The sequence below is a fragment of the Schistocerca cancellata genome, chromosome 2 (genome assembly GCF_023864275.1).
Source record: "Schistocerca cancellata isolate TAMUIC-IGC-003103 chromosome 2, iqSchCanc2.1, whole genome shotgun sequence".
Taxonomy (NCBI): Eukaryota; Metazoa; Arthropoda; class Insecta; order Orthoptera; family Acrididae; genus Schistocerca; species Schistocerca cancellata.
In genome coordinates, this window is record NC_064627.1 from 633659086 (window position 1) to 633678823 (window position 19738).

General features: G+C 41.7%; 1 protein-coding gene across 1 annotated transcript in view; it reads right to left on the minus strand.

The window, feature by feature from the left end:
- The window catches only part of LOC126162302 (esterase E4-like), a 98609-nt gene that overhangs the window by 38652 nt on the left and 40219 nt on the right, over window positions 1–19738 (minus strand). The window contains exon 5 of the mRNA XM_049918720.1: window positions 218–417. Coding sequence (XP_049774677.1) covers window positions 218–417 — 200 coding nt within the window. The remainder of the gene's footprint in view (window positions 1–217; window positions 418–19738) is intronic.

The following is a 19738-nucleotide window of genomic DNA, read 5'->3' on the forward strand; positions in this document are numbered from 1 at the left end:
GCCTGCATCCACCCTTCCTAAATTACTTCGGATTGCCTTAAAATAAATTTGCGACCGATAACCTCCAGTGAGAAAGTGACTAGTGTGGATGGAGGCTAAATACCGAACTTATTCAGAGAATTTAGTCATTGTTCAAACAGCCTCTACGGGCTTTGTGGACAGTCTGCCTGCTTAGGGATAGCGGGATCATGCCCCGGATGCTAGCGGCCGCACTCACCTCTCGGGAGCGACAGTGCAGCATCTGTTCGACCAGCGTCCTGGCGGGGACCTTCTTCATGAAGGCTAGCAGCTCCTCTGAAGAGGCGCCCTGCTTCAGCCCCAGGTGGTGCGCCAGCCGGAATGTACCCTCCACCACCGGCGTGTTGAGGCTGCCGCGTTGTGCCACTAAGCTCTGGCAGATGGCGCGGTGGAACAGGCCTGCAAAGTGTCCGTGTAGCGTCCCTCACAAGTTCCTTACTCTCCGGTCTGAGGCACATTACTCAGCAGTGGAAGCAGGCATCTACAGCAATCTAGAACTAACGCAAGTCTGCATACACTATGTCGAGCCAAATGAAAGGGTTGGGACCAGCGTAGGTTCAGAAAATATCATTCTTGTGAAACATAACCGACTTTTTATTGACACGAGGTAATTAGGACTATCGACAGGAGATCTCAAGTTGATTCCATATGTTTTGATTCCCATAATGCTTTTCCAACCGTACCTCCAAGTGGCTTCTGATCAGACTAGCTACATGTGGAATATCGTCTCAGCTATGTAACTGGATCCGTAATTTCCTTTCGTAAATGTCACAATTGGTGACACAGTAGTCTTACTTGGAGTTCCCCAATGAAGTGTTATACGACCTGTGCTGCGGTTAATTTATATAAAAGATATAGGAGACCATCTCAGCAAGTCTCATATTTTTTGCGGATCATGCTGTCATTTAACGCTAGTGAAGTCATCAGAAAATCATAACGAATTACACAATGATTTAGACATCGACATGGTGCAGTAAGAGGCAACTGACTCTGGACAATGAGAAGTGTGAACTCCTTCATACGAATACTAAGAAGTTTCTGTTGAATCACACAAATTTAGAAGTTGCAGAATGGTCTAAAGGCTAGGGAATAAGCACTTAAATTGGGACCATCACATAAAATATCGTGGTGAAGGCAAACAACGATTGTGTTTCATTGGCATTTCCTGCAGGATAATAAAAGCTTGTTCCCAAGAGATAAGTGGGATTCTTAGCCACATATGTAATAGCTCTCTGAGGCAGGGTATTTTCTCAGATGGACTGAAGTATGTCACTGTTAAACCACTACATAGAAAAGGGGATACGTCTGATGTCAACAACTACCGCCCAATCTCTCTTTTGATTGCCTTATCGAAAATTTTTGAAAAAGTAATGTATTGTACAGTAGCTCCACACTTTAGTAAAAATAAAGTTTTAAGAAAATGTCAGTATGGTTTCCAGAAAGTTTTTTCAACGGAAAATGCTATATCTACTTTCACTAATGAAATATTAAATGCTCTGAGTAACCGGAAGTCACCTGTTGCGATTTTTTGTGATCTCTCAAAGGTTTTTGATTGTTTAAATCATGGAATACTTCTAGATAAGCTCAGGTACTGTAGTATTGATGGGACAGCGCTCAAATGGTTTAAATCATACCTAACTGGAAGAGTGTAGAAAGTTGAAATAAACAGTTCACATAATATGCAAAAAACTGGCAATTTCTCAAACTGGGGAACAATCAAGAATGGGGTGCCGCAAGGTTCGGTCTTGGGCCATCTGCTCTTCTTAATGTATATTAATGACTTACCATTCTATATTCACGAAGATGCAAAGCTGGTACTTTTTTCCGACGATACAAATATACCTATCACACCCAACAGACAAGAATTAACTGATGAAATTGTAAACGATGTTTTTCAAAAATCATTAAGTGGTTCTCTGCAAATGGGCTCTCATTAAACTTTGACAAAACACAGTATATACAGTTCCTCACAGTAAATGGAATGACAACATTAATCAATATAGACTTCTATCAGAAATCGGTAGCTAAGGTAGAATATGCAAAATTTCTAGCTGTATGTATTGATGAGGGGTTGTACTGGAAAAAACACACTGAAGATCTGCTGAAACGTTTGAGTTCAGCTGCTTATGCTATTAGGGTCTTGCAAATTTTGGCGATATACATCTCAGTAAATTAGCTTACCACGCCTATTTTCATTCTCTACTTTCGTATGCCATCATATTCTGGGGTAACTTATCATTGAGTAAAAGAGTGTTCATTGCACAAAAGCTTGTAATCAAAATAATTGCTGGAGCTCATCCAAGATCATCCTGCAGACACTTATTTAAAGAGCTAGGGATCTTCATTGTTGCTAACAATCCGAACGAATTCAAAAGTAATAGCAGTGTACATGGGTACAACACTAGGAGAAAGGTTCAAGTTCACTACTCAAGGTTAAATCTAACTTTGGCTCCGAAGCGGGTAAATTCTGCCGCTACTTGGTCACTTACCTAATAGCATCAAAAGTCTGACAGATAGCCATATAGCATTTAAAAGAAAGTTAAAGAATTCCTAAATGGCAACTGCTTCTACACATTAGATGAATTTTCGGATATAGTAAGTGGGTAACTTCCCCACCCCCAACCAAAAAAAAAAATTAAGTGTCATGTAATATTTCGTGTAATATAATATATTGTATAGATACCTTTTATTACTCTGACACGTTCCACATCATTATGAAGTGTCGTGTTCATGATCTATGGAACAAGTACTAATCTAATCTAATCTAGTCTAATTGGAACACTTTGAATATACAAGAAATCAACAGAACACACTATCTACACTACGCTCGTCAGTCCTACGTAGTAGGGATCCTTACCAGATGAGACTGATAGAGGACATCGACAGAGAAGGATAGACTGTTTGCGGTTTGAGGCGGGAGTCATCATAATAAATGTGTATCCAACTTCCCACTTCCGACAGCCAAAACATTTTTTTACTCTGACCTATACCTGGGGGATGTCCATCGTTATTAAAATAAGAAAAATCAGTGCACGGACGCACGGAATGATGTCGGTATTTCTTTTTCCGATGTGTTACTGAAGAATGAAACAGTAGAGAAATTGAAAGTGGTGCTATGAACCCTCTGCAAAAGCATGTGTGTGAGTTGCCGAGTAATCATGTTGCTGCAGTTGTAAATTTCCGATCACTCCAACTGAAGTATCATAGGAAGTACTTGATGCGCATCGCAAGCTCCATATGATCACTTAAGGAAAGACGAATTCGTCAGAATTAGACGTATACTTACTGGCCGAAATAATTACAGTACCACATTAGACATATGGCGAGACTAACGAAAAATTCTAGGGGAGGTCCAAAATGTGAAATCTTTCCTACTGTGTGAACAGTGCCTGAAATTATATTTTCAGCTAATATACCAAATAGCTCACTTTACTGGCCATCGTTCCTCGTTAAAATCAAGGAAGATTAGGCTAACGACCCGTCATAGATGATGTCATTAGAGACCTATCACAAGCTCGGGTTGGGGAAAGATGGCAAAGGAAACCAGTCCTGTTGTTTCCCCTCGAACGCTCTATATGGACATCAACCAGCAGAAAGAATCAGAGGAAAAGATAAATGGGCTGTAATTAACATCCCTTCAGAACATCGTTCAAAGACTACTTCACCGGTCTGGAAAACTGAGTGAAACGAGTGACGACTGCAGGAGATGTTACGCTGGCCACATGTCATCCACTGAGCGTACAGCAGAAACCAGCTACGTGACACTCATGACAGGAATGGCGCCGGCAACCTAGGGCCATCACAGATGGGCTGCGTCTGACAAACGGTATGTCCTGGCTCCATAAATTTTCGGTTCTCCCAAAATAACAGTAACTGAAGTGCTCTGTTACGCAATTTCAGCAGTCGAAGTTCGTGTACAGCTACACTACTGGCCATTAAACTTGCTACACCACGAAGATAACGTACTACTGACGCGAAATTTAACCGACAGGAAGAAGATGCTGTGATATGCAAATGATTAGTTTTTCAGAGCATTTACACAAGGCTGGCGCCGGTGGCGACACCTAAAACGTGCTCACGTGAGGAAAGTTTCCAACCGATTTCTCATACACAAACAGCAGTTGACCGGTGTTGCCTGGCGAAACGTTGTTGTGATGCCTCGTGTAAGGAGGAGAAATGCGTACCATCACGTTTCCGACTTTGATGAAGGTCGGATTGTAGCCTATCGGTTTATCGTATCGCGACATTTCTGCTCGCGTTGGTCGAGATCCAATGACTGTTAGCAGAATATGGAATCGGTGGGCTCAGGAGGGTAATACGTAACGCCGTGCTGCATCCCAACGGCATCGTATCATTAGCAGTCGAGATGACAGGCATCTTATCCGCATGGCTGTAACGGATCGTGCAGCCACGTCTCGATTCCTGAGTCAACAGATGGGGACATTTGCAAGACAACAACCATCTGCACGAACAGTTCGACGACGTTTGCAGCAGCATGGACTATCAGCTCGGAGACCATGGCTGCGGTTACCCTTGACGCTGCATCACAGGCAGGAGCGCCTGCGATGGTGTACTCAACGGCGAACCTGGGCGCACGAATGGCAAAACGTCATTTTTTCGGATGAATCCAGGTTCTGTTTACAGCATCATTATGGTCGCATCCGTGTTTGGTGACATCGGGGTGAACGCACAGTGGAAGCGTGTATTTGTCATCGCCATACTGGTGTATCACCCTGCGTGATGGTATGGGGTGCCATTGGTTACACGTGTCGGTCACCTCTTGTTCGCATTGACGGCACTTTGAACAGTGGACGTTACATTTCAGATGTGTTACGATCCGTGGCTCTACCCTAAATTCGATCCCTGTCAAACCCTATATTTCAGCAGGATAATGCACGACCGCATGTTGCAGGTCCTTTATGGACACAGAAAATGTTCGACTGCTGCCCTGGCCAGCAAATTCTCCAAAAAAAAAAAATGGTTCAAATGGCTCTGAGCACTATGGGCCCCTAGAACTTAGAACTACTTAAACCTAATTAACCTAAGGACATCACACACATCCATGCCCGAGGCAGGATTCGAACCTGCGACCGTAGCGGTCACGCGGTTCCAAACTGACGCGCTTAGAACCGCACGGCCACACCGGCTGGCTAGCAAATTCTCCAGATCTCTCACCAATTGAAAACGTCTGGTCAATGGTGGCCGAGCAACTGGCTCGTCACAATACGCCCGTCACTACTCTTGATGAACTGTGGTATCGTGTTAAAGCAGCTGTACCTGTACACGTCATGCAAGCTCTGTTTCGCTCAGTGCCCAGGCGTATCAAGGTCGTTATTACGGCCAGAGGTGGTTGTTCTGGGTACTGATTTCTCAGGATTCATGCACCCATGAAAATGTAATCACATCTCAGTTCTAGTATAATATATTTGTCCAAAGAATACCCATTTATCATCTGCACGTCTTCTTGGTGTAGCAATTTTAATGGCCAGTAGTGTAATTTAAATTGGTGATGGGGCACGGGGTTAGATAAGAAGTAGTAGCAGAAACTCGTAGAAGAAGTACCCCATGCCAAGCTGCCAGGCGGTGAGATCATTTATGAAGGACATAGTAGCGCGATAAAGAAACACACATAAAACCAAATGCTTTAAAACGTAAAAAATTGTCAGTGTTTTTTTAGGAACTAGATGACAGGCATATACAGAACAGCAACATCATTTCCTAACAAACTAATATTATATTTCGGGCTGAGGCTCAATCCCTCTCACTCACTTCTAGTCGAAATTGGCGTTAACGTGTCAGCTGATCAAGGAGCTTTTGAGAATAAGCCTCAGAAATCTGGTCGTTTGCCTTTCGTGGTCATGTAAAGCTCAATCGATAAGTGTATTATCTGCGAAAAGTAAGGATCGGATCGAGTCACATTTCGCAACAAGGATTTAATGTCAACAGGGCTGTGAAAATGTTGTATGATACGCGTTGTTATTTTCAAATAGGAATAGGCTGATGTGACGAAAATTGCATGCTTTCATGTCACAGTACCTGCAGTCTCATTGTTTGGTGTTGTTCATATAAAACTTCATTTACAGCAGTGCGCAATTCACGACTGCTAAAACTTCGGAAATATCCGATCTTCAATACTAGTTGCGCAACTAAACTCACTTTCTCAGTAGACGGCGAGTAAGACATAACACAAGAAGTCTCTCCACATTACTGCAATTCGCAACAAAATAAATCTCACTATTCCGTTGGATGTTCTTGATGTTGTCGTTTTTGCGGTTGTCGTTTTCAGTCAGAATTCTGGTTTGATGCACCTCTCGACGCTAGCCTATCCTGTGCAAACCTCTTCATCTATGACTAAACACTGCAACCTACGTCCACCGGAGGCTGTGGAGCATTTATTGCCGTCACAAGTGGTTTACCTTGTAGTAAAATTGAAATAAATATTTCCTGCGAAATAATATGGGTAGATGTTATACTTGACAATCGGACTAAATTGGATCGTTTTGCTGACCCCGACTCAGAAGGTATAGTTGCTGAACAATTTAAAGAAAAATTTAGTCTCATTTCAAATAATCACCCCACTCATACAGCGGTGACTTCAATCTACCCTCGATCTGCTGGAAAATTATACGTTTAAAACCGGCGGCAGGTAAAAACGTCGTCCGAAACTGTACTGAACGCTTTCTCAGAAAATTATTTTGAACGATTAGTTCATGAACCCACTCGAAGCGTAAATGGTTGCGAAAGCATACTTATCTCTTAGCAACTTGGCAACAAATAATCCTGGATAAATAGGGAGTGTCATGACGGATACAGGTATTAGCGACAACAAGGCAGTTGCTGCTAGGCTGAATACCGTAACACCCACAAGCATAAAAAAGAAACGCAAGGTAAATGAATTTTAAAAAATCTGATAAAAATGCTCTCAACGCCTTTTTAAGTGACAGTCTACTCCTATCGATTTGATTATGTAAACGTAAAAAGGCGTGAAATCATTTCAAAGAGAGAGTATCGATGGCGATTGAGTGGTATATACCACATAAATTAATAAGTCATGGTACTTATCATGGGTCAAATCGCTGTTTCAGAAGCAACGAAAAAAGAATGCCAAATTTAAAAGAACGCTAAATCCCCAAGACTGGCAATGTTTTGCAGAAGTTCGAATTATAACGCGTACTTCAATGCGAGATGTTTTTAATAATTTCCACAACGAAATTTTGTCTCGGAATCTGGCAGATATCCCAAAGAGATTCTGGTCATACATAAAGCACACCAGTGGCAAGACGCAACCAGTTCCTTCACTGCGCGATAACAACGGTGAAGTCATTGATGAACTGATGACAGTGCCACTAAAGCAGAGTTATTAAACACGATTTCCGAAACTCCTTCAGCAAAGAATACGAAGTAAATATTCCTGAATTCCAATCAAGAACAAGTGACAAGATGAGAAAAGTAGAATTAGATATCCTCGGTGTAGCGGAGCAGCTTAAATCACTTAATAAAAGCAAGGACTCCGGTCCTGATTGTATACCAGTCAGGTTCCTTTCAGAATTTGCTGATTCAATAGCTCCATATTAATCAGCTATATATAACCGCTCGCTCACAGAAATATCCGTAACTAAAAACTGGAAAATTGCTCAAGCCATACCGATGCCCAAAAAGGGAAGTAGGAGAAATCCACTGAATTACAGGCCCATATCACTAACGTCGATTTGCAGTAGGGTTTTGGAACATATACTGTGTTCGAGCATCATGGAGTACCTCACTGTCACACGTGCGAAAAGTGGATAAAAGTGGATAAAGAAAAGTGTGAAGTTATTCACATGAGCACTAAAAGAAATCCGCTAAATTTCGATTACGCGATAAGTCACACAACGTTTAAGGCTGTAAATTCCACTAAATACTTTGGGATTACAATTACAAATAACCTAAGTTGGAATCATCACATAGATAATGTTGTGGGTAGAGCAAACCAAAGAGTGCGATTCATTAGCAGAACACTTAGAAGGTGCAACAGGTCTACTAAAGAGACTGCTTACAATACACTTGTCCGCTCTATTCTGGAGTATTGCTGTAGCGGTGTGGGATCCGCATCATGTGGGACTGACGTATGACATGCAAATAAGTCAAAAAAGTGCAGCTTGTTTTGCAATATCGCGAAATGTGGGAGATACTGCCACAGACATGATATGCGAATTGAAGTGGCAATCATTAAAGCAAACGCGTTTTTCGTTGCAACGGGATCATGTCATGAAATTTCAATCACCAGTTTTCTCCTCCGATTGCTAAAATATTCTGTTGGCACCCATCTACATAGGGAGAAATTATCTTCACGATCAAATAAGAGAAATGGGGGCTCGCATAGAAAAAATTAAGTGCTCGTTTTTCCCGTGCGCCGTTCGAGAGTGGAAAACACTCCCAGGAATTCTGTTCATGAATGGCAACCGAATGGGTCGGATCACCAGATTGACGTACAAATTTACAGTCATGGTGTATGAGATAACCATACGAAATTTTACCGCAGAGGATAGTTCCAGATGCAAGTCCTGTGCGTCTAACATGCAGATGGGGTGGGCGCAGGTCCTCAACTGGCCCACGTGTAAGCAACACGCAGCAATCTCTAGCACCGAGGGACAATCAGTTTTAAAAAGAAAACCCAACAGGCCAACACTCTGCTTCCCAATGTGCTCTCACTTGACACCACTACAGTCGGAGATGGTGGTGATTTTCGGTCAGTTCAATGCACGCTTAAGGGCTCGGAGCTGTCTTTGCAGTAACCGATTTATACCAGAATGTTGTATCACTGTGCTGCCAAATGCTGCTCAAACTGCTGCTGTGGATGCTGTTTAATGGAACACAGCCAAACGCCGAGTAGGTGGTCTGACAGGGAAGACCCGGTTACAGTCTGGAGCCTGGTCTTCCTGCGACCGTATATTCTAGTGACCACCAGTGCCAGTGACCACCAGTGCCAGCAATCACGTACAGTGGCTACATTCCGGTCAAGTCTTTCTGCAATATCGCAGAAGGGACATACAGCTTCTCGTAACCCTATTACACTACCTCGTAAAACTAAGTGAGGGATTTGTAAGAGCGTCTTTGTCGCCTTACAGGTCTTCTTGTCTAACGTCACTTCACCATGTTCAGTCTCAAAAGTAACTAACGCTCACTTGTATTATAGCGTCTACTTAAAGGAAACATAATTTGTATTCTGGTATTGGTGCTGCTACCGGTACTCTTATGCGACTGGCGCGAAATTTGAATATTCATCTTTCAGATTTAGTAACACTCCCACCAACTTTCGTTTATATCGCACAACTCATTCATGGTGTTATGATTGTTTCCCGTCAGTGTACTCTTGAGCATGGCCAGGATGTCAGCTCTGGTACTATATACTGACTGGCTGTTTAGTTAGTCAATTGAAGTCCATTGGATAATTTTTGCTACGGGCAAGCTGGCTACTCTGAGGCTACGTAATGACTAGCTACTTTCTTTGTTGACTTAATTCAGGCTATCTGGAATCTTTTCAGCATTGCCTTTATGGCGGGTCGGGGACTACATAGCGAATGGCTTTCTTGTGTAGATGATCAGTAAAATATTGGATTGGGAGATCGAAATATGCGTTTGGTCAGAGACTCTGCCTGGCTAAGGAATGTCGCTTTAGAAGAAAATGCGAAATGGGATACATACTTATTGGGTGTGTTGTTTTAATGGCTGGTAAAAGGGATAGATAACATTCCATCAGAATTTCTAAAATCATTGGGGGAAGTGGCAACAAAACGACTATTCACGTTGGTGTGTAGAATATATGAGTCTGGCGATATACCATCTGACTTTCGGAAAAGCATCAGCCACACAATTCCGAAGACGGCAAGAGCTGACAAGTGCGAGAATTATCGCACAATCAGCTTAACAGCTCATGCATCGAAGCTGCTTACAAGAATAATATACAGAAGAATGGAAAAGAAAATTGAGAATTCGCTAGGCGACGATCAGTTTGGCTATAGGAAAAGTAAAGGGACGAGAGAGGCAATTCTGACGTTACGGCTAATTATGGAAGCAATGTTAAAGAAAAATCAAGACACTTTCATAGGATTTGTTGACCTGGAAAAAGCGTTCGACAATATAAAATGGTGCAAGCTGTTCGAGATTCTGAAAAAAGTAGGGGTAAGCTATAGGGAGAGACGGGTCATATACATTATGTACAACAACCAAGAGGGAATAATAAGAGTGGACGATCAAGAACGAAGTGCTCGTATTAAGAAGGGTGTAAGACAAGACTGTAGCCTTTCGCCCCTACTCTTCAATCTGTACATCGAGGAAGCAATGATGGAAATAAAAGAAAGGTTCAGGAGTGGAATTAAAATACAAGGTGAAAGGATATCAATGTGTAAGTAGGCTGTTTATGTTTTCTTATTGGCAAAGTTACGTAGCGCTCTATATGAAAATCACTGGCTGTGCTGTGTGCAGTCTGTGGCTAGTTTGCATTGTTGTCTGCCATTGTAGTGTTGGGCAGCGGCAGCTGGATGTGAACAGCGCGTGGCGTTGCTCAGTTGGAGGTGAGACGCCAGCAGTGGTGGATGTGGGGAGAGAGATGGCGCAGTTTTGAAATTTATTAGACTGGAGGTCATGAACTGCTATATATATTATGACTATTAAGGTAAATACATTGTTTGTTCTCTATTAAAATCTTTCATTTGCTAACTATCCCTATCAGTAGTTAGTGACTTCCGTAGTTTGAATCTTTTATTTAGCTGGCAATAGTGGCGCTCGCTGTATTGCAGTAGTTCGAGTAATGAAGATTTTTGTGAGGTGAGTTATTTGTGAAAGGTATAGTTTAATGTTAGTCAGGGCCATTCTTTTGTAGGGATTTTTGAAAGTCAGATTGCGTTGCGCTAAATAATATTGTGTGTCAGGTTAAGCACAGTCGTGTATAAATTGTTCTAAGGGGACGTTTCATATGGCGGAACAGACGACACAGTGTTATTGTGTGTGTACAATCTTGCTTGTTAGTTGCACGATTACGTAACGACTATAAGGCTCACATACTTAGAACGTATACTGGTACATCTAATGAGATTCTAATGCAACATTTCGGTTTACTTGAAAATACATTCTGGATTTAAAGTACTTTCTGTGAGATACCAGATGAGACAGTAGTTAGTTTATGTAACAGCTACACGATTTTTATCACGACGCTACTAATGAGTGACAATTTACAATGTTGCTTTTGCGGTGTTTCTGTTTTATATCTGCACTGTTTTTCTGTATTATTCTGGAAAGTAAAACATGTTTTAGTAGTAACTTTTGTGGTATAGCTACAATGAGACAGCCTTTTCCGTAGCACAACAATACGTTACAGCACAGTAATTTCTTCATCACAACAATAAGCTTAATAACTAAGATATCTATACGCAAAGCATTTCACTTTTGTTTATCATGAGGTAAGTACATTGGCTTTTGCAGAACTTAGCTTTCGGAGGAAAATAACTACGACACTTCCACAGAGTTTATCTTACAACAAGATGCACATTTAGCGCTACAGGACACGCATTTCAGTGATTAATTTTGTACTTAAAACATTTATTGTTAAAGATTTTTGAATTACAAAGAAAGTTTACCATGATACATTTCATTCCATTGCTGTAATCTGTAACACCTGAGGGTATAATTGCATTAATCCTCAGGGGGGTACACGCTTACTTTGTGTACCATGTGTTTGGCAAGCACAAGGAACCCTAGCTAATATGGTATTTGCTTATACAACTTTACGCATCGGTACCATATTTCTCTAAAACATAAATTACACAGCTATCTGATCATTTAACTGAGAGATAAACATGTTTTTTACTACGTCAGTGACAGATGTTTACGTGATTACACCGTTGGATAACTTCACATTTACGAAATTGTATTTTGTCTGTACTTTGTGAACTGTTCATATTTCTTCGGACCCATTGTGATACTATGAGAGCTTTGAATGATGTATTTGGTATGAGATCATGATTTTTAAAGTACGTTTGAGGCAGATGACACTATTGAAATGGGCAGAGAATATTTTTTATGGTTTGAAATTATTGCAGAAAGCTACGACTTTTTTGAGATTTGACTGAGGTGTTATGATGTTATTTTTACGACGACGATGTGTATTATGCTGTTGAGGTATGTTTATGTCAATAAGATGATGCTACCATATATGAGGAATGTGATTATGTGTTTATATGTATATGAATAATGAATAGAAGTTAGGGACTCTTGACTTGTGGAAAAGGATGTTGGAAACCAAGAATCGTACTTTAAGAGTTATGAAATGTGTGTAAATGCGTGAATGTATCACAATGCCGGCGAAAATTTTTTTGGACACTGTTATATTCATAAGATTTTGTTTCTACACATTTGCAACGCAATTTCTTGACCTGTGAAATATTTTGTATATGAGACTGTCACTGTAGCGGAAACTGCTGTCGTAAATATTTCCGTAAGAAAGTTAAGTGACCACCTGCACGTGTGTCGTGGGCACACAGCTGTGTCAGTCACCTGGAGAACAAGCCTTTTCAGACGCTCAGGTAGAAAAGAAAAAAAAAGGGAGGCCATTATCCTCGCTATTGACATTCCTTTGTAGAAAGCATCGCAAAAACGACATGGTCGAACTTGAAAACATATGATTACACTGTGGAGCTCTTAATTTATGATATTTACTGAAATGCCCAATGAAATGACGAGAAATATTTTTATGTCTATACACCTGATTATGACTACTGTCTCTGTAGTTGAGAGATTTTTCTACAAACTTATGAAATGCCTCATGACTACTGAATGATGTTCTTATGCTTTACTTTGTACATAGTTGCTTATTTCATTTGATACCTGTTTTCCAGCTGTGTTTCAGCATTGCTTTTATAAAAAAAATGCATTTGCTAATGTGAACACTTTCTGTCAACAGATCTATTAAGTAATAATTTTGTAATCCACATTCTTTAAAAAAGGAGCACTTGGAAAGGAAAGAACTAGTAACAGTAACTGGACACATAATATTCTTTTCAAGTACATGGTAATATTATTTTTACAATAAGTTGTTGTGGTGCACCACTTTAATTACATAGACATTAAGATGTGAATATGCATTTCCCTTATCTGCATTGTTGTCTTTAGTGTAATTTTTTTTTTTTTGCTTGAGCTATGTCATGTTTAGATATAAGTTGCTGCTGCTGTTTGCCAGACATAGTGTTACTGAATTTGACTTTGTATTACGCTGTTAAGCCAGTTTTATTACGGATTTATTTTCCTTATTTGCTGCACAGTGCCTTATATTAGTTGTAATGTTGCATTGCTTGGTAATTTAGATTTACTGTAGCTTGCTTTGCAATTTTCCATTTTTTTTGCATTGCTGTTTATGTTAATTTGTTATGTGCTGCTGCATTGCCTCGTCCCTTAGTTTAGCATCTGAGCTCAGTAGATTTAAGTTAGCTTAAGAGGAGTAGACTATATAAGAAACTAACTATGATGAATTTATAAGAAATGCATTGAGAAGCTATCAGAAAATGGTCTGGCAAAAAAAAAAGGATACTGTACAGTGGAGAAAAACTATTTTTGACAGAGGATGTGAACAGAATACAGAAAGCAGGCTTAGATAGGACTTTTGGGAATAATGATGAATGAAGGGAGATCTCCAAGAAGCAAAGAAAGTTTTGTTTGCAAAATACTGCAATGAAACAAACCCTGTCCTTTCCTTTTGTGTTATCCCACTATGTGTTTGGGTACCTGTGTGTAATTATGTTCTTCCTGTCTTTATATGTTTATCTGATAAGACTTATGTTGTAGAATTTTTCTAATACTCAGCTACATTCACTATGATGAGGAATACTGTTATCCTCAAATATACTTTGCATCAATAATATGGTATTTTCTTTGTAAAGATGTTTAGACATTATGTATTCTGTTCTGTTTTAATGCTCATGTGTGAAGTTGATGTTTCGAAAGTGATTCTGATCTTTTATTTTTGTACTCATGTCATAATTCCTGTAACACTGATGTATATATTTATTTCTATTCTCTTGTAAAGCCTGTACTACAAATGTTATCTGTATTGTTATGTTTTTAATGATGTATTTTGTACCTTTGTAATTGTATTCTCATGTTATATTATTGTGATTGACACCAGTTCATCATATTATTAACTTGTAAGTTCCATTTCACTGCACACTTTTCTGTTGGTCACAGTAATGCACAAAATGTGAGAAGTTGTGACTGTTAGTGTTTGCACGTGTGTTAATAATTCAGTAAGGGACTGGATAACAGCATTGCTGGTTCTAAGGACAATTCTAAAAACTTTGTGAGTACACAAGTGGTGGTTATGGACTTGCTCTATTATCCGCAAGACTCTTCAATGGTGATTGTGCACCTGCACAGTCGCAGCAGATGGCTGCTGGCCATCTCTACAAGGACTACAGTGGGTCTACATCTTTGATGACCCAACAATACCATTATTTCTACAAGGACTACAGTGGGTCTGCACCTTTGCTGACTCACCAGTAACATTATTTCTACAAGGACTGCAGTGGGTCTGCACCTCTGGTGGCCCACCAATACCATACTCTCTACCAGGACTACAGTGGGTCTGCTCTGTGATGACCTACCTACCAATATTCATCAACTTCGACTGACTCTGCTGTGGGTTTGCTCTGTTGTGGCCCATTACCTGTCAGCATGTCAAGTGTCAGCACTGTCTTTCCGTTGGAAGGACAACACTACTTCTTCAAGACTCCATGGAAATCCACTACTTCCGTGTGCATTTTCTTTTACTGCTCAGACTTTGAGTAAAACACTGCAATTTTACTGTGATGAACAATCTGGACTATCTTTATGGAATGTGAGAAAATTTTAGCTTTTGACCAACATTGTATAAATAAGTGTGTGCATTTGATATCTTTGTTATTGTAATTATGAAAATTTTTTTCAAATCATTATTGGCCACTGCCCAAAAATATTTTGTAAAATTTTTGTGGGGAGCATGGGGGCTATGTAAGTAGGCTGTTTATGTTTTCTTATTGGCAAAGTTACGTAGCGCTCTATATGAAAATCACTGGCTGTGCTGTGTGCAGTCTGTGGCTATTTTGCATTGTTGTCTGCCATTGTAGTGTTGGGCAGCGGCAGCTGGATGTGAACAGCGCGTAGCGTTGCTCAGTTGGAGGTGAGACGCCAGCAGTGGTGGATGTGGGGAGAGAGATGGCGGAGTTTTGAAATTTATTAGACTGGAGGTCATGAACTGCTATATATATTATGACTATTAAGGTAAATACATTGTTTGTTCTCTATTAAAATCTTTCATTTGCTAACTATCCCTATCAGTAGTTAGTGACTTCTGTAGTTTGAATCTTTTATTTAGCTGGCAATAGTGGCGCTCGCTGTATTGCAGTAGTTCGAGTAATGAAGATTTTTGTGAGGTAAGGTATAGTTTAATGTTAGTCAGGGCCATTCTTTTGTAGGGATTTTTGAAAGTCAGATTGCGTTGCGCTAAATAATATTGTGTGTCAGGTTAAGCACAGTCGTATATAAATTGTTCTAAGGGGACGTTTCAAATGATACGATTCGCTGATGACATTGCTATCCTGAGTGAAAGTGAAGAAGAATTAAAGGATCTGCTGAACGGAGTGAACAGTCTAATGAGTACACAGTATGGTTTGAGAGTAAACTGGAGAAAGACGAAGGTAATGAAAAGTAATAGAAATGAGAACAGCGAGAAACTTAACATCAGGATTGATGGTCACGAAGTCAATGAAGTTAAGGAATTCTGCTACCTAGGCAGTAAAATAACAAATGACGGACGGAGCAAGGAGGACATCAAAAGCAGACTCGCTATGGCAAAAAAGGCATTTCTGGCCAAGAGAAGTCCACTGATATCAAATACCGGCCTTAATTTGAGGAAGAAATTTCTGAGGATGTACGTCTGGAGTACAGCATTGTATGGTAGTGAAACATGGACTGTGGGATAACCGGAACAGAAGAGAATCGAAGCATTTGAGATGTGGTGCTATAGACGAATGTTGAAAATTAGGTGGACTGATAAGGTAAGGAATGAGGAGGTTCTACGCAGAATCGGACAGGAAAGGAATATGTGGAAAACACTGATAAGGAGAAGGGACAGGATGATAGGACATCTGCTAAGACATGAGGGAATGACTTCCATGGTACTAGAGGGAGCTGTAGAGAGCAAAAACTGTAGAGGAAGACAGAGATTGGAATACGTCAAGCAAATAATTGAGGACGTAGGATGAAAGTGCTACTCTGAGATGAAGAGGTTAGCACAGGAAAGGAATTCGTGGCGGGCTGCGTCAAACCAGTCAGTAGACTGATGACCAAAATAAAAAAAAAAAAAATACGGGACTGTGACTGGAGGACACGGGAGGAGAGGGCCGAGAAGAGGGGCATGACGACTCGCCTTCATGGTCAAAGGTAGTTGACCAACTCCTGCAAGTAGGCAACCTTTAAGGTCACTTATGACGTCTTGCATCCCAGTTCAATAACTGTGTTAAACGTCGAATTGTATCCAGAAAGTAGGAAGTTATCCTGTTCCTGCTCGATTCGTCTAGCTGCCTAATGATTACTCACAATGACGCCCCTTTCAGCCTATGTCAAGTTCTAATGATGCTGCCTCACGTGAGCATACAGTTTCTTTGTGTCCAGTGATCACTGAACATCTATCGAGTTTTCACGTCCCTTACGGTATCGCACCAGACCTGGTAAGATTACTAAACACGAACAATACTAACGCTCTCCGGTAGCAGTTCTGTGTGTCAAAGAGAAGCCTGCCGGAATGGCCGAGCGGTTCTAGGCGCTGCAGTCTGGAACCGAGCGACCGCTACGGTCGCAGGTTCGAATCCTGCTTCGGGCATGGATGTGTGTGATGTCCTTAGGTTAGTTAGGTTTAATTAGTTCTAAGTTTAGGCGACTGATGACCTCATAAGTTAAGTCGCATAGTGCTCAGAGCCATTTGAACCATTTTTTTGTCAAAGAGAACTGCTGCAGTAATCATTTACATACTCGCCGATGATATGTATGCATACGAAGTTGGATTGACAGAAAACCATTTCTTCTGGTGCTTCACCTTTTTTGAAAGCCAGTGTTATTGAAAATCATTTACCTACCAAAACCTGCAATCTCTCCCCCCCTCCCACCCTTTCTCTCTCTCTCTCTCTCTCTCTCTCTCTCTCTCTCTCTCTCTCTCACTCACACACACACACACACACACACACACACACACACACACACACACACACACACACACTGCTTTGTTTCTATCGCCTCCCCCCCTCTATGTGTGTGTGTGTGTGTGTGTGTGTGTGTGTGTGTGTGTGTGTGTGTGAGAGAGAGAGAGAGAGAGAGAGAGAGAGAGAGAGAGTGTTCATTCAGTAAAATATGACATCATTGTGTTTTATCTGAGCACTGCTAGAAGCGCGGTGGTGTCGTATCCAATACATCTGTCAGCTATTCCTCACAAAAACAACTTAAGTACAACAGGTTTAACTCACTTAAAATATCTGCATCTTGCGTAAAAAAAAGAGGAAAACAACCAAGTCAACCTCCGATCTTCCCTCTCAAAACATGTTGCAGTTGCAGCAAGGTCCCGGTATACTGCGTTAATATGGACCCAGACTGCAGAGATAATCTAGAAACACCGATTATCCTGAATAAGCGTGCTTTTTCTATGGTTTCGAAACATGATACATGTCATATTTGAAGGGCCACGGAATTAATTAGGCATTTCTCGTTGGAAACTGACATCTTACTTACAAAATATCTTGTTATTTACGTTCAATTCACTTATGGAAAACAGTCATCCCATTTTCCTTTGTTCCTTTTTCCGCTAACTTTTTTCGACGGTCGTCATTTACCGGTGCGTCATCGGTATGATCAAGGGAATTTTACCCAGCTTAGAGATCAGTGTTTTTCAGGGGCTCCACGTGTATGATAACGACGCTTCTATCGCCTCACCTTTCTTCCCCTAGCGAACACTCTTTGACCATCATATCCGCGTCACTTAACTGCTCAAGTCTCAGTTAATAGGTATCGCAGTCCTACCACACGTCATCCAGTCTTCGCAATCAGGAATTTATTTGTGCACTTCGTTTTACTGCGGTTCCAAAGATACCTTCATGAGAAAATTGACCTACGGATTACCATTTAATATCAGAAACAACGACATTCAGCTTATTGAGGCAGTAACAGTGACCACTCACAGAGAACCACTCCCGTTCGCAGATAAAAGATGTCTGATCGCAGTATTCTAGGGATGCGCTGGATATTCTCTAATAGCCAAGAGAGGTGGATGAAATGAGATATGTGTAACTTTTAACGAGAGCAGATCGTTGGCTCACCGTTAGATGCAGTAAGTGCGTCACATTTCGTCGAGAGAGGCTATGCCCGAGGAGATAACATGAACCAACTCGAAACAAGACAGTGACAAAAAATAGAGGTCTAGTAGCATTCTTCAGTGATCCTGACAGCTAACTGTTTAAGAGCTTCATCTCGTGATGATACTCTTAAACAGTTAGCTGTCAGGATCACATAGCAGGATCACATAGCTAAAGCAACACATGTGACTTCAGACCTAGAATCACCAGTACAACGAATTGGCTGTGCAACGCCAGTCCAATGGGAGACGTTCAGACTGAACATGTGTGACAGGACGACCGTCTTCTAGCGTCTTCGAACTGTCGTTTCCACAAGGCGGACACTGCCAACACCAGGCGGTTGTCGTCGCGGTTGACTGAAGAAGTCTAGCATTAACAGCGATTAAATCTCAGCTCCCATTTATAATCAATGAGCCGTGCGCGGCTCGCGTTCATGCCGTTTATTGCTCTTCATCTTGTTTTTTTTGTCGTTCTGTGACCTCGTTTTTCTTTTAATTCGATTTTCTGGCGTCACTACTTTGCTGGGTTGCATGCCCGTGAGTGGCAGCAGCAGCGCTTATCGATAAGGGCACTGTCGTACCATCTCTGGAGCGACCGCTAGTATTTCCGGGTCGTCGTGTGTCTGAAGTTCGGTCGGAGTGGGGTTCCAGTAAGGTCTGCACAGCCAGTACTCGCCCGACCGCTGGGGACTCACATGCACTGTCCGACAGGGGACTGGAGGGGGAACGACCGGTAGTTGGTCGTTCGATTGGTCGTTTCATTGGGCAGCGTGTATTTGGTCTTTTGACCATTTCTGGGCCTCGTCAGTGGGTCATCTTGCGAGACGTGGGTCGGCTCCTTCCTCGTGCAGAGATGTCGTGGGCGATGGGCAAGAGTTACCTCTGCATAGGTGGGTCCGAGCCTGTTGTTCCCCGGTCGCTGTGTCTTCGCGTTCCAAATGGACATCGAGTTGAATCGGGTTGGAGCTGCAGTGAGCTCCAGTCCAGACAGCCAATACTCGCCCGACCATTGCCTACACTCATACACTCCTGGAAATGCAAAAAAGAACACATTCACACCGGTGTGTCAGACCCACCATACTTGCTCCGGACACTGCGAGAGGGCTGTACAAGCAATGATCACACGCACGGCACAGCGGACACACCAGGAACCGCGGTGTTGGCCGTCGAATGGCGCTAGCTGCGCAGCATTTGTGCACCGCCGCCGTCAGTGTCAGCCAGTTTGCCGTGGCATACGGAGCTCCATCGCAGTCAGACCGTAGGATCCTACGCAGTGCCGTAGGGGACCGCACCGCCACTTCCCAGCAAATTAGGGAC